This window comes from Haemorhous mexicanus, chromosome 3 (assembly GCF_027477595.1).
Source record: "Haemorhous mexicanus isolate bHaeMex1 chromosome 3, bHaeMex1.pri, whole genome shotgun sequence".
Taxonomy (NCBI): domain Eukaryota; kingdom Metazoa; phylum Chordata; class Aves; order Passeriformes; family Fringillidae; genus Haemorhous; species Haemorhous mexicanus.
In genome coordinates, this window is record NC_082343.1 from 43,785,482 (window position 1) to 43,799,174 (window position 13,693).

At 40.8% G+C, this 13,693-nt stretch overlaps 1 protein-coding gene across 1 annotated transcript in view; it reads left to right on the forward strand.

Moving 5' to 3' along the window:
• The window catches only part of PGBD5 (piggyBac transposable element derived 5), a 67,994-nt gene that overhangs the window by 41,033 nt on the left and 13,268 nt on the right, over positions 1–13,693 (forward strand). The window contains exons 4-5 of the mRNA XM_059841579.1: positions 4,618–4,798; positions 11,444–11,641. Of these exons, the coding sequence (XP_059697562.1) occupies positions 4,618–4,798; positions 11,444–11,641 (379 nt within the window). The remainder of the gene's footprint in view (positions 1–4,617; positions 4,799–11,443; positions 11,642–13,693) is intronic.

Consider the following 13,693-nt stretch of genomic DNA (forward strand, 5'->3'; position numbering starts at 1 on the left):
AAAGGGTTAGGCAAGTGATCTGAGGGGTGAAGCACTGTCTGGATGTCAAGATACATTTCAGCAAGGCCAAAGTAAAGAAGGATGATTGCAGTAATTGGGAGTAAAGCCAGGCAGTTCTTAGGTATTTGAAAGAATAGGAAATTATTTACATGGAGCTGTTAGAGAAAATGAATCTCCCTGGTCCAGATGTGGTTGCCTGGGAGAAGGTACAGAGCAAAATCTGCATTTGTTGATCCTTGAGTTGTTGACCCATGGGTTGTCAATCTGCCATGCAGGTAAGATGTTGTTGTGCCCTCAGTGACGAAGAAATAATAAGAAATCAAGGAAAGAAAAGCAAAGAACTCTAAGTCACATTGGATTTGCATTGTCAACTCTACCAGCATATTTTTGCCAGTCTCACAAAGATCTTTTTTAGAAACTTTGAAGAATATGTGCAAGCAGAACTGATATTTGTCACTCCATAGCACAAAGATGTTAGCTGCATCTGCAAGTGTTAAAGCAGATTGAAATCATTCTAAATAGAATGCAGAGGGGGAAAAGAAGGGGATCAAGAGCTTTGTAAGGGACACTAGGAACTAGCTGGGAACAGGTTGGGAAAACTGTATGTTCTTGTATATCCTTTAGAAAATAGCCTGTAGAGTAGCAGGAAGAGAATGAAGAGAGGCTTGAACAAATGAAAAGATCTGGGCTCAGTAAGAGCACCACCACTGGCACCAGTATCTGCCAGACAAGGGCTGTCTGGGAAGAGATCATTAAAGAAGGAGAGAGTATGAACGGCAGCAGATTTAGGATGGAACTGGAGAGAAGAATCTCCCAGCAGTGTTGGTAATGGCAACAGTTAAAGGTGAGATGAGAGGGGAAGACTGAGGCGGGATCTGGAAAGTAGCGCTAGGAATGCGCAGTTGTGGGTGGGCTGTGAAGCCTGCAGAAAAAAATAAAGTTATTTTTTCAATAGCTATCAAGGATTGAAAAATCATGACTACTTTACTTTTTTATCTTGCTTTTATAACTGTCATCTAAAAACATGGCTTCTGTTTTGTGGTTGTTTAGGATCTGCCCTTTGTGAAATATTTTTTGCACAATATATCTTTCAAAATCTTCCTTCTGTTTATTACTATCTCTGCCCATTTTTTGCTTCCAAATATCATCTGTTTCATTTGAGAATTGTACCCTGGGGTGCTTCAATTATGCATGAAGGTGGAGTATTTGGGATGTGCTATTCACAAGTGCTTTCAATATGCCATCTGAGCTTTAAATATGAGCAAAATCACCAATATTTCAGTTTCTAGGGCATATTCTCTTAAATATGCAGTCAAGATGGAGCTTTTGTTCAGTTTTTTACTCAGTTTCTGTGAGACCTTATGAATTTTCCACAAGAAGGTAATGAAAACATACTGGAAAGTATCTGGTGCAGTAGGGCAGCCACAGAGAGAGAGAGAAGGCACAATTGAGCATGTCGCTGTTCTGATAAAGAGCAGATATTTGACAAATATTCAACAAATAATTGAGGAATTAATGGAAAAAGCACTGCATGTTAAATATCTTCAGCCCATAGTCACCTCCTAAGACAGATGATGTCACATCTGTACAGGTTATACCAAATGGTGCTGTAGATCAAATGTATCAGGAGCCATTAGAAAAGACAGACAGTGAAAGAGATCTCTGCAGATATTCCAGAAGCGCTGCTTGGGCTGTCCTGCACAGAAGCAGAGGATGTTTGCTGCCAGCAGCTCCCACCTGTTATCCAGAAACAGGTGTTGAGCCTGTACTTCTAAAGATATTTTGCTGTTGGTGCACATGGAAAGAACACAAATTCTAATGATGTCCCAGGACAAACCAGAAAGTCTAGTGAATGGTTTAACAAACATTTTGGGGGAGCAGTTTCTGACTGTGCCTATGAAGGTCTAACAGCCAATTTCTGGCAATTGGTGCTTTTTCTGCAGATTCCTGACTGATAAATAACACTTTTAATGTGTTACAGAAAGGCAGGGAGTGCTGTGGGCTTCAGTTGGTAGGATCCTAGTGGATTGAGATAGAATGAAATAAGTTGGATGAGGGAAAATGAAGGCCATATGGGATCCTAGGCATTTGCAAAGATATTTGAAGCCATGCCTTTGCCAGTTATCTGTACATAGCCACTGTTTCACAGCAGCTTTTATGCCTTCCAACACTGTGCTGCTGTCACCCATCATCCCAATAAAGCTGGGCGTGATAAAGCTTTGAATGATGCTTCTCCAAAACAAGAAATACTGTGCCAAGAAAAAAGGCTGGTTTTGGATAGGTAAGGAAGTGCCCAAGGAAAAAGAATATTTAACATTGGAGGAGGAGGAAGGGTTCAGCAGTGGGTATGGACATTTGAGTAATGGGCACTGGGAGGTGAACAGAGCAAGGGGTTGAGATTCACAGCCAGATGCATGGGGAATTGTGCTAACATAACCTGTGAAGTGTGTAGCATCTTCTTATGAAAGCAGCGGTACCTCAGTGGCCAGTTGCATGGTGGGCATGCTCTTTGAAGGAGCTGCTTGCAGACACAAACCAGCCCACAGCAAGGGAGCAGCTGGCACACCAGCAGTGCCAGAGGACTGTCCCTTGGAGAGGCAGCACTCTACAAGGAACACAGAGCAAGCATGGAGCAGGACACACTCTGAGATTTACTGGATATGGGAAGGTAAGGTGTAAGACACTTCTAGAGACTTAGAGAGATTTCCTGCTTTGTTTTCAGCTCATCTGCTAATGCAAGGTCAAAACTAATCTGTCTGCATCTTCTATCTCCACTGCCCTGTCTGTAGATTTTGAGTGTTTGATGTGTGGTCTCTGTGCTGACATACTAGTAACCTAATCTTAATTTTGTTGCCAATAATCACTAAATACCTTTGCTGTAAATTTGGAACAATCTGTTCTTTGAATGCATTCCACTGGCTCTCTGGAGCCTTGATTAATACTCTAAATGACTTATCATAATTAGCTAGTCCTCAGTCTTAAAACTGCAGAAAGCACAAATTTGACAGCCATCCAAAATTAGTGGAGCAGAATCAGGGAGTCTGCAAACATTGCTGCCTTTGTCCTCCTCTGAGAGCTGTTTCTATCAATAAAAGGGGTTTTATTTTTTTTTTTTTAAGATAAAAGGTGTATTTAAGACTTCCTGTTAATATACACTCTACTTTTTGGAATTAGTGTGCATTTGTCCTTGCACCAACTTTGTTTTCAGCATGTCAGTTCCTTCAAAATACAAATTATATCTAATTTCCCAGAAATTTAATATGTAACACATTCTGTTGAGGTCTGTTCCATGATGCATGAATTGCTAGGGAATATTACACAGAATACGCGTGCTGGGAGATGCACCATCTAAAACAGGGAGATGCTGTTTAATTGAATTCTGTTCTTTTCTAAGATCATTGAGTTACAAATTACTGGGAGCGCTAGTGCAAACACGAGCATTTTTGTTCTCTGAGGATTGCTATGAATTTTCATTTGTAACAGTATCTGTTGGTAAGAGAAATAAGCTATACAGAAAAGTAATGATGCATGTTTTGCATGGTTGAATTCTCAAACAAATTTAACAAAGTTGTTGTGGATATATCGCTCCAAAAACCAAGGCAAAATTACTTTCCTCCTGCCCCTGAATACTTAACAAGTTTCAGTTTCTTCTTTGACAGGTAAAATTTTCTGTAATTCATAAAAGATTTGAGTATTTCAGAGCCAAAGTCATGAAGGCAGGCCTGGGCACGTTTTTCTGAAAATTTGCATTTGTTTGTTTATTTAAATATTTGCAAGTTCCATGATATTACAGTAGTATTTGAGTAACAGAGTACAGTGTTTGCTTCGTCTTATTTCTCTTTCCAGCAGGTTATTTCTGCTAGCTCTTAGAACAAGATGAAGGCTGGATGCCTAGTTGGCTTTAATAAGTGTTGAACTGGGGTGAAAGTTGTGCTGCTAAAATACTGTCAGTGAAATAAAATAGAAGGCTTGTGTACAACCGAAGGGTTACACATTTTTTCCCTCTGCATGGTTCAAACTGTTTTGGTGGGTTGCTTCCAAATCAGGATCTTTGTAAGGGATCTAAGTGTTAGCACTGTGCCTGGGGAGTTTGATGAGGCTGTTCTGGCTGGTTGGGTGTGCATTTTGCTCATTTATGGAGTGCACACACACTTGTGTCACAACCTGATGGTTACTGCAAACGGGAAATAAATCTGAATATTAATGCAGTGAAAGTAATGGGCTATTTGCTTCTTACACTGGCCTTTCTTGAAACTGAAGTTCCCATGCTCTCCTTTTGCTAGCAGCAATGAAGCCTATGCAGATTCAGTATAACATAATCCCAGTTATGACTGGAGTCTTTTCCTGCCAAGCAAACAATCTTCAAACTGCACAACAGTGACAGGAGCCTCAGAAGTGAGGTGAAGTATGCCATATTTATCAGTAGCTGTGCCAGCTAACCTGAATTGGTTTAAAAGCAACAGGCCCTTGAGAGGGACTTTAATTAGCCTTCGTAGCTAGTGTCTGCTGCCTTCTCAGCTTGTCTCAAGTTGAGCTGTGTAGGTGTGTTGGGAATTGCATCTGCTCCCTCTAGATTCCTTACAACCTTCTGACTTTTCTTACCATTTCTCATTTAAGATTTATGTCCATCTCAAAGAAGGGAGTGGTGCTGATGGGTTGGATGCTTTGAAGAACAAACCACAGCTTCACAGCATGGTGGCCAAAAGCCTTTGTCAGAACGCCTCTGGGAAGAACTACATCATCTTCACAGGCCCAAGCATTACCAGCCTGAATCTCTTTGAAGAATTTGAGAAGCAAGGTGTGTATTGCGTGACTCGTTGAGTTTTAATGGCAACAGACCTAGGGGCCTCATGCCACTGGGCATGAAAAAAAATTCCAAAAGTTTTCAGTGACATTTCAATTCCTTGTATAGATAAGTTGTTCATGTCTAAGAAAACTTCTCATTCATGAGAAGGCACTGTGCAGAAGACTTTCTAAGTTGCTCTTTAAATCTTTCTTTTTAAATCTTCAAAATGAGGATGTAAAAACAACTTTAATAAGGTTATTTAAAGTGCTTGCTTTTTTTCTTTGACTTAGAAATGTGAGGTGAAATCTGTTATGTGACCTGGGGGGCTTTTCAAGGAATTTCCTATCTGTCCGTGATTTTTCTGTTCCTGTTGTGAAAGATGAAGGATAGGATGAATCCTTAGAGATGTGCCTTAGAAGTCTTTTTTGGTTTAATACCTGTTAAAGATGTGTTTTCTCTAGAGGACATTTTATGCCTTTGCAAAAGCTCTAGAAAAGTTTGTGGGTTTGTGTTTTGGGGGATTTTTGCTATTACCAACATACCTTGATAAGGACAGATTTAAGTTTTGAAAGCATAATAAAACTCTCCATTAGCAAAAACACATCAGTGGAATGTCCATTGATACTGCTCTCTCAAGTAAGTCTCTTGCCACTGCAAGGAGCAATCCCAGGTCATCCTTTCTGGCAAATGCCCCCTCACTCTGAGCATGGAAAAGGTATGTGTTGCTTTGCTTTCAGCAAAGCTGAGGACTTGTGACTCCCCTGCCATTACAGGATCCTGCACTCTAGCCAGTCAGTTCTGAGTCATTCCAGATCACTCTGGTCTCGTTCTTCAGTCAGCACAGCCTTTCAGAGTGATGTGGTGCATGGAAAAGATCCTTCCCAGCAATGAGGCTGGAGGCTGCCATCACACATCACAGCTACGAGGCTGTCTGCTGACACACCACTGCTGTCCAAGTTTTTTTGTCATTGCAGAAAATGAAGCCCACACCAACCATTATATTAATGAAACAGGGGGAAAGTCTGGGAATTGAGGCAATATGTTAATTCTCATTTAAAATGAGAACATCAGTGAGCTGCACCAGTGCTGTAGTTTAGCACTACAGACTGTGCTGGCACTGAGGGCTGCATCTGTTGAGCTCCATGCAGAACTTAGCTCCTACAGTAATTCAGGCAAGCTGGAAGCTCACTGGCTACAGTGGAATATCTGCATACCTCATAAAAGAGCCATGGTTTCCCAAATGCTGCAAACAGACAAATGGGGAAGGAGTAGGGCGTATTTATAGTGCACTGGAGTTTTTCCTCTGAGCGGAGACCTATCTTTGTTAGATGACTTTTCTCAGCTGATTATAAGCATTACATTTTTAAGACTACCAAACCAATGATGCAAAATGTGAGTTTAAAAAAATGCAAAAAATAACACACATACTCATTGTACCTGAGAATAAATGTTAAGGTTTAATTGTAAAGAAAGATAGCTTGACTGAGTTCATCCTCTATGCTCAGCCAGAGAAGGATAAAGATGATCTGGCATGATCATTTGGTCAGTAACCCTGGCAAAAAAGATACGTGGCTACTAAACTGGCTGAATGTTTATTACTTGCAGATAATTCAAATTGTCCACAGAGTTGAATTATTCATAGCCTTTACACTGCACATATCATTCAAATTAATGGTTTCTAGCAGGTAACAAATTCAGTAATGTCTTTTAAAAACATGTAATTTTGACTTACTATCTGATCAAATATGCTAATGCAACACTGAGATTTCATTTTAGTTCATGATTTGTTATATAGCTTCATGAGACTTTATAATCTCTGACAGTTGCCTGCAAAATTAAATTTCAGATCTGGTACACACTATCACCTTCCTTGGGGCGAAGCTATGAGGTGGGTAGGGGGTGGACACCGAGAGAGCAGGTTTATTGACTTTGCAATGTAGCATGGCACTTGTACATAAAGAAGATCATGGGGAGAAAAATGTTTCTGTTTAATAAGGCAGTGGGATTGTCTTCATTTGCCATGAGCTGCTAGGGGCTAGCAAAGAGGTTTTGCAAGGAAATGTTGAGCTGGAAGGACTGTGAGACACTGGGAGAGGTGAGATGCTTGAGATGTCAAGCTGTGGTGAAGTCAGTAAGAGCCTTGGAGGAGATGGTGTTTATTGACTCTGCTGCAGAGCAGATTGTGTACTGCCAGCACCTGCTGGGATCCTGCTGCATTAGCAGTACATGTGGGGAGAGGCAAGCAAAGAAGCCTGGACTGGACTGAGAGATCTGTCCTGATCTGCCACAGTCTCCTTCACCAATGAAGTCAATGTTGGGATTTTTTGGTGTGTGACTCTTTTTTGGTGTATGACTTCAGCTGAAACTGAACAGAGCAACACCATGACCAGAAAATGTTATGAGAGCCTGTTGAAATGTGTCTATGCTCAGGTGCTCATGACAGTTCAAGACCCATTCTTAAACTGATACATTTACTTTTTTTGTTAAAGAAGCTTCCATTTCTGGGCGAGATCAGGACCAGTGGTAGAAAGATCTCATTGAGAGCCAAAACAAAAAAGAAATTGATTTTAACTGCTTTATTTTGTTTGGGGGTTTCATGGCTATCAACAGAGAAATAGGGGAAGATTTAAGTAAGTTCATGCTTGGAAGCCATAAACTTTCTGGGAACATGAAAGTTTTAAGGTAGCTAAAGGCAATTCTGGAAAATCTGGAAAGTCACCCACTAAAATTTTATTAGCTCCTTTCAAAATTCTTGATGGAGAGGACTTGCGGTCTTGGTAACCAGCATGCTGAACCTGAGTCAGCAGCATGCCCTGGCAGCCAAGCTGGTCAGCACTGTCCCAGGCTGTGTTAACAGGAGTGTAACCTGTAGATCAAGGGAGGGGATTATTGCCTCCTGTTTTAGACAACATGCCCCCAGTGCAAGAATACTCTGTATACAAATATACTCTGCTGTGGGGAGGGAGCTGTTCCTGTTCAGGTTGAGAAGAGGCTTTGGGGAGATGCAACAGCAGCTTTATGCTACCCTTTCATGAGAATGGAGCTGGCTCTTTACAATGGTACATTGTGGAAGGACAAAAAATAACAGATTTAGGCTGAAACAAAAGATGATCAGACAGATGCAGGATTTTTCCTGAGGGCAGTGAAGCAGGATGCCCAGACAGGTTGTGCAGTCTCTGTCCTTGGAAGTTTACAAGCCCAGACACGATAAAGCCCTGAATGGCACTGTCTGGCCTCAGAGCTCACCTGTCTCTGTCAGGGGGTGGGACTAGAGACCTCCTGAGTTGTTTTTCAGCCTGAGCTATTCTTTAATCCATAGGACCCTCTGATCCTATAAAAAAATTTTGTAAAATCTATCATCCACTTCTCCTCACCCTAGCCCACACATGCATTATTGTTAAAGACAATAATTCTCTCTCTTTATTGAGAGCCTCTGGTGTAGCACCTTCACTGTACCACAGGAGACAATAATGTGCCTTGTAATATAAAGGGATGTCAGTGAACATTATTCTAAGACCTATGTGAAGATACCAAGAACTGAGAAAACTTCAGAAAATAAGATAGCACTTTGATCTTTTTCAAAATCAAAACCCTGAATGGACCTTTTTTTTTCAGGGGACATACAAAGAATTTCTTTCACTGGCCTCTGAATAGAACTGGAAACCTGCTCTGAAATGCCCCAGATTCTCTGTTCTGTGAGCAGACAGCTGTCACTGCTATTTGCTGTGACGTTCATTCATAGTCACATCCCTTGTTCCCTGTCTAAGCATTAGTATTGTCCTTTATAGAGGACAAAACCTCCTAAAGCCCTGTGTTCCATGCTTCCCTTAAATATATGATCCCTGAAGGACTCTTCTGCATGTTCTGAACCAGGAGGAGCAGCTGGCTCTGTTCTGCAGTGGGGGGCTGGTGTTGGCAAAGCTGCAAGAACTGCCAGCCTGGTTGACCATGGCATTCCCACAAGGTTTGCAGGATACTGCAACTCCAGCACATTGACTAAAGCAAGTTCACTTCTGCTCCTCACAGCAGCCCCACCCTGGTTTGCTAGCTCTGACTTGACCCAGTGTTGCATGCAGAATAAATGATTGCAGAATGTGTATTTTTGCCTGAATTAGCTCGAGCCTGATGGCCTTTGTGAACTGTAATAGTGAAGATATGGTGAAACAGGCTTCAGCACAAGTTCTCTGGGGGCTGGAGATTCTGGGAATGAGTTTTGGATGACTATACCACATTTCTTCTTCTTTGCTAAACTATCTTAGGTGTATTCATTTATATTGCACCTACAGTTTAAGAAGACCAGAGAACAAACTGTTTCCACTGACTCTTGTGTGTGCAGAAAACACCTGTTGTGATTCTGATTTAATTACAGACAAAAACTTCATTGAGCCAGATGGGTGTAATTTTTATTGCTTCTATTGCTATAGTAACTGGGTGATTTTAAAAACCTCTAGAGTAGGTTAAGGGTTTCATCCATGATGAGAGATGCTAGTAAATCTGCACTTTTCTAGGCTGTACAGCAGGAAGGCTACACGATGTGTTCCTTAGAGAGAAAATGGTTCCCATTTTCTACAAGAGGAGTGGAACACCTGCTGGAAGTTTTCCGCAGGCTTATTGCTACAATAAAAGGAAAGGCTACAACTAATTATTATGGGATCTCAAAGACGGCTGTTGCTGTTTTGAAGCTTTAGCACAACAATGCAGTTGTTAGCTTGGTTTTATTCCATTGCAGCCTCCTGGAAAAAGTATCACATTTCAATGAATAATAAACTCTGGGCAGCTAAGGAAATTCTTCTCAGGTTTGCTTGTTATCAAAGCAAGAAGATCTTAATGTTGGCTAGAAGAAAGCTTTATAAATATTTGTTATGTTAATGGCATAGTCTGCAGGTATGTGACCTACACTGTTTGGGTACCTCTTAGCAGCAGAAGAAATTTTTAAGAAGAAAAATAAAAAGTCAGTTTTCCACTGGAGGTGCAGTTCCCTCTATAATGATTGTAAGCCTGTTGACATCAGGCTTTTCTCATTTTCTTTCGTAGAAGGAACTTACAGATTTCCAGGGACTGATTCACTCATTAGGAATAACCGGTGGAGCGCAGGTTTCTCCCTTGAGAATGACGTTTTCCCATTGCTGTGTTGGTTGACCTTCTTCTCTCATCAGTGTCTTAAATTTGTGATTGAAAGAAAGATCTTTGTAGATCTGCCCACAGCAACTGGACCAATGCATGAGTATATATGCAATTAATTATTAGTATTCCTGTAGTGTCTGTGAGCTGTTGAGGGGATGTTCAGCATGCCAATCACTATAGGCAAGGACAAAGGCTGTCCCTGCACTCAAGAGCTTAGGTGCTTCCAGAAAAACAGAGGCAGAAGAGCCACATAAATGGAAATCCAGGAATAGAGGAAACATGTTTAAGGAAACATAAGAACAGATGTAACATGTTTAGGGGAAGCCAGACACTGCATTCTGACTTTGTATTTTCACTGTAAGGATATAATGCAAAATTCAGCATGATGAAAAATTTGATCAAGCAGACTTAGCTGACAGATGAGCTTTCAACCACCACAAGATGTGCACAGATGTCACCTGCTTCCATGCCCACTGTTTTTTTCTACTCAAATGGGTTAACACAAAACTGAGGGAGACCATGGAAATTTCCATCTAAGATTTCTTTGAGTCAGGGAACAATCTGATCAAGAAAATCTGCTTCTCTTGGACTAACAGAAATAGGCTGTTAGTATTTCAAGCCTAATGAAAAATTCAAGCATTGTTATTAATGTTGTTTTCAAACCTTGCTTGTGCCTGCCTGGCTGTATTGAGATGTATTTTGTTGTGTTAGATTTTATTCATTGCCTCTCACATATGAAAAGGCCAAGAAGCTGTGAGCAGCAGACTGTGTCTCCTGCAAAAGCCTCTGGTGTCTTGCAGGACAAGATCAGTGCTTGCTTTAGTGTCCTAAAACCAGTTTGCACTGAAATTTCCATCTTCTCCATCCTTCTGGCATATGCATTTTTTTAATCAACCAGTGGTTTTTAGCTGCTTAAGCAGGATTTCCTTAGCAAAGCAGATGATGCAGGTGCGAGGAGTATTGAGCTAAAAATCAAGATTGTGGCAGCACAGTGAAGCAGTAGATTAAACTATTGTAACTAAAAACATCATAGGAGTCATGTAGGAGAATTTATTTCACTTAACATCTGAGATACTATAGCTTTCCCTACCTCCCTGCTCCCTCCAAAATTTATTCTTTCAGTTAAACAGCCAAGATTCTCTCAGATCATAAATTCTGATTTGTCCCATAATGCATATCACCACTGGGGAATTTTTGAGACCAGTTTTAAACATGTTGTAGTGTTAAACGGAGATTGTTGGTGTTACCACTAGGAAAATACCCTGAATTATTTTTCCTATTGTTTTCCTGTTGTTTCCTGTTTGACAGTGCAGGAGGCCTCAATATATTCAACAAGAGATCAGGCTTTCTCCATTGGTCTGTAGGACACAAATCTTTGGTATTACAGAAGAAAACCAGCTGGCTGACATATTTGTTGGACAAGAACGTTGTAGGGGAAGTTCTTTCAGAGGTCTTTCAGGCTTGCTCTGATAGTTTTGCTCTCTAGGTCCATGCAATGGCTTGCTAATAGGGAATGTGTTTGTTCACATGCAGAGATTTACTGCTGTGGGTTGCTGAGCACCAGGAAGAGTGACTGCACAGGCCTACCTCCATCCATGCTGAACAATTCTGCAACTCCACAGTCCAGAGGACAGTACAGAATAAGAATGAAGGGAAACATGTCATTGATTTGCTGGTACAATAAAGGGCACTTTCGTTTTCTGACCAATGCCTATTCTCCAGTTCAACAAGGTAAGCAATATTCCTACTTCTCATCTCAAAAGTGCATATGCTTTATGTCACAAGCCAAAGTGAGTCACTGAGATTGATACTAAGCCTGAACAAAGAGCTTGATTGTAACTGATCATACATCATAGATAAACAGTAGCTGTAGTGATTACTTCCCTTTTGTATCTTCATGCAGCTATTCTTTCTTTCCCATACAAAGGTTAAAAAGCCTACTGCTAATGCAGCATCCTTGCCTGAGCTGGTAGAGGCACTATCCTTTCAGGTTTAAAGATTCTATCTTTGCTGATGGTCAGAGAAAGGAAGATGATTACTGAATAAAACAATATTAGCTCCATTTGCAAAGCATCTTGTAGGATTGCTGCAACAGAAAAATTAATAAATGTCATGATGTACTTTGAACTCCAAGCAGATCCTACAATTAATTTTTCTTATCTAGTAAAAACTTAGTCACAAACAAGTATCTTTTTTGCCAGAAGTAGATATGATTAAGGTTTCCTGCTGTATGTTAAACTGATTTTGGCAGTCGATGAAAAGAAACCAAAACAGATAATTTGGATAGTTCAAATAATTACAGAGAGCTTCTTGCTACTGAAATATTTCCCTTTTTGAAAGTATAAGATGGTTTTAAGAACATTTGAAAACTTATGTGGAATGCAATGACTAAAACTTCTTGAAATTAGTTTTTCAATGAGAATGTTGTTTCAGTTTCTTAGAATTTTTATAATTCAGATTTATGTATAACTGCCAGAGACAAATGAGTATAACATAAACATTTAAAAACAAAGCCACCAATTCAAAGGCATCTCCTACGCTTATTTTCTGAATCCCAAGCAACTTTCACATGTGTTTACAGATTACAGAAGCAAAGCTAAGGCCTGGAATTAGTATATGGAAAGCTGACTTGGTGTGTTGTTCAGTGCCTTTCCAGGAGGCTCATTGCCTAAACAAAGCATGGCTGATTCTGAGGAATTGTGCTGGGCATCCCAGCAGAGTGAGGACTTGGTGATTCAGATGGACTGATGTCTGAGCACAAATGCTGAAAATACTTATGAGAAGGAAGTATGACACTTGGACACTGCTGAAGCCAGTCTCTGGAGTAATGTAGCTCCCCATGGGGGGCTTTCACCATCAGGATTTCTACTGTTTTCCTTGTGGTTTTTGCTGGATTTAGATCATTTGGCAGCACTAACTGGACAAGACTTATCACTACAAACTACTACTTGTTTTTTTATAGACTAGTATGGAGCATTTGATTATAATTCATAAATATTAGGAAAATACTCTGTTTGTAAACATCAGTGTTAATTGCCCTGTTAAAAAGAAGAGCAAGAGCAGACTGTGCTGGCAGCATCCTTTAAAAGCAGGATGTGGAGGTGTGAGCTGTTGTGCTTGAGATTGACCTTGGGTCTGTTTTGGCATAGATGGGATTGTAGGTGGTGTGTGTGAGGTATTTATGATTACGACCTTTGTGTGTGATGGACAAGGCTTTCCCAACTCATTGCTCATCAAATGCTGGCTGGGACAGATGACATAGTTCACTGTGAATCAGAGCAGAAAACAGAGACTGGCTTTTTAAAGAGTGATGCTGGGCAAAGAGTCTCTAGCAGGGACATGGGAACAGATGGAAGCTCAGTGGGAAGGCAAGAGACCAGATTGCTTGCCTCTGATTTGGCATCGCTAAAGTCAGTGCAGCAGAGAGAGTTTGAACCAACTCAAGAGAAGCTGGACCACCAGTCTCCTCTAAGGTATGTATATATATCTAGAGGAGGAAGAGGAGAAATCTGTGCTGCTTGAGGCAGGCTTGTAGCACAGACATGTTCAGCCCATGTTACATGGGAGAGGAGGTAGTTAAGCAGGGTTAAAAGCCACACAGGGTAGTTGAACAGAGACTGGTGCCAGTGGGATTGTCTGGTGATGCACAGTGTGTTTGCATTTGGCTGAGTGTAAGTGTGCGTGGGCTGGAGGAGGCCATCAAAAGAAAACCTTAGAAACAGTAGGCAAGAGATGGTCAACAGAACACTTAGGATGAGAAAAGAGGTGGACATAGCTAATAAT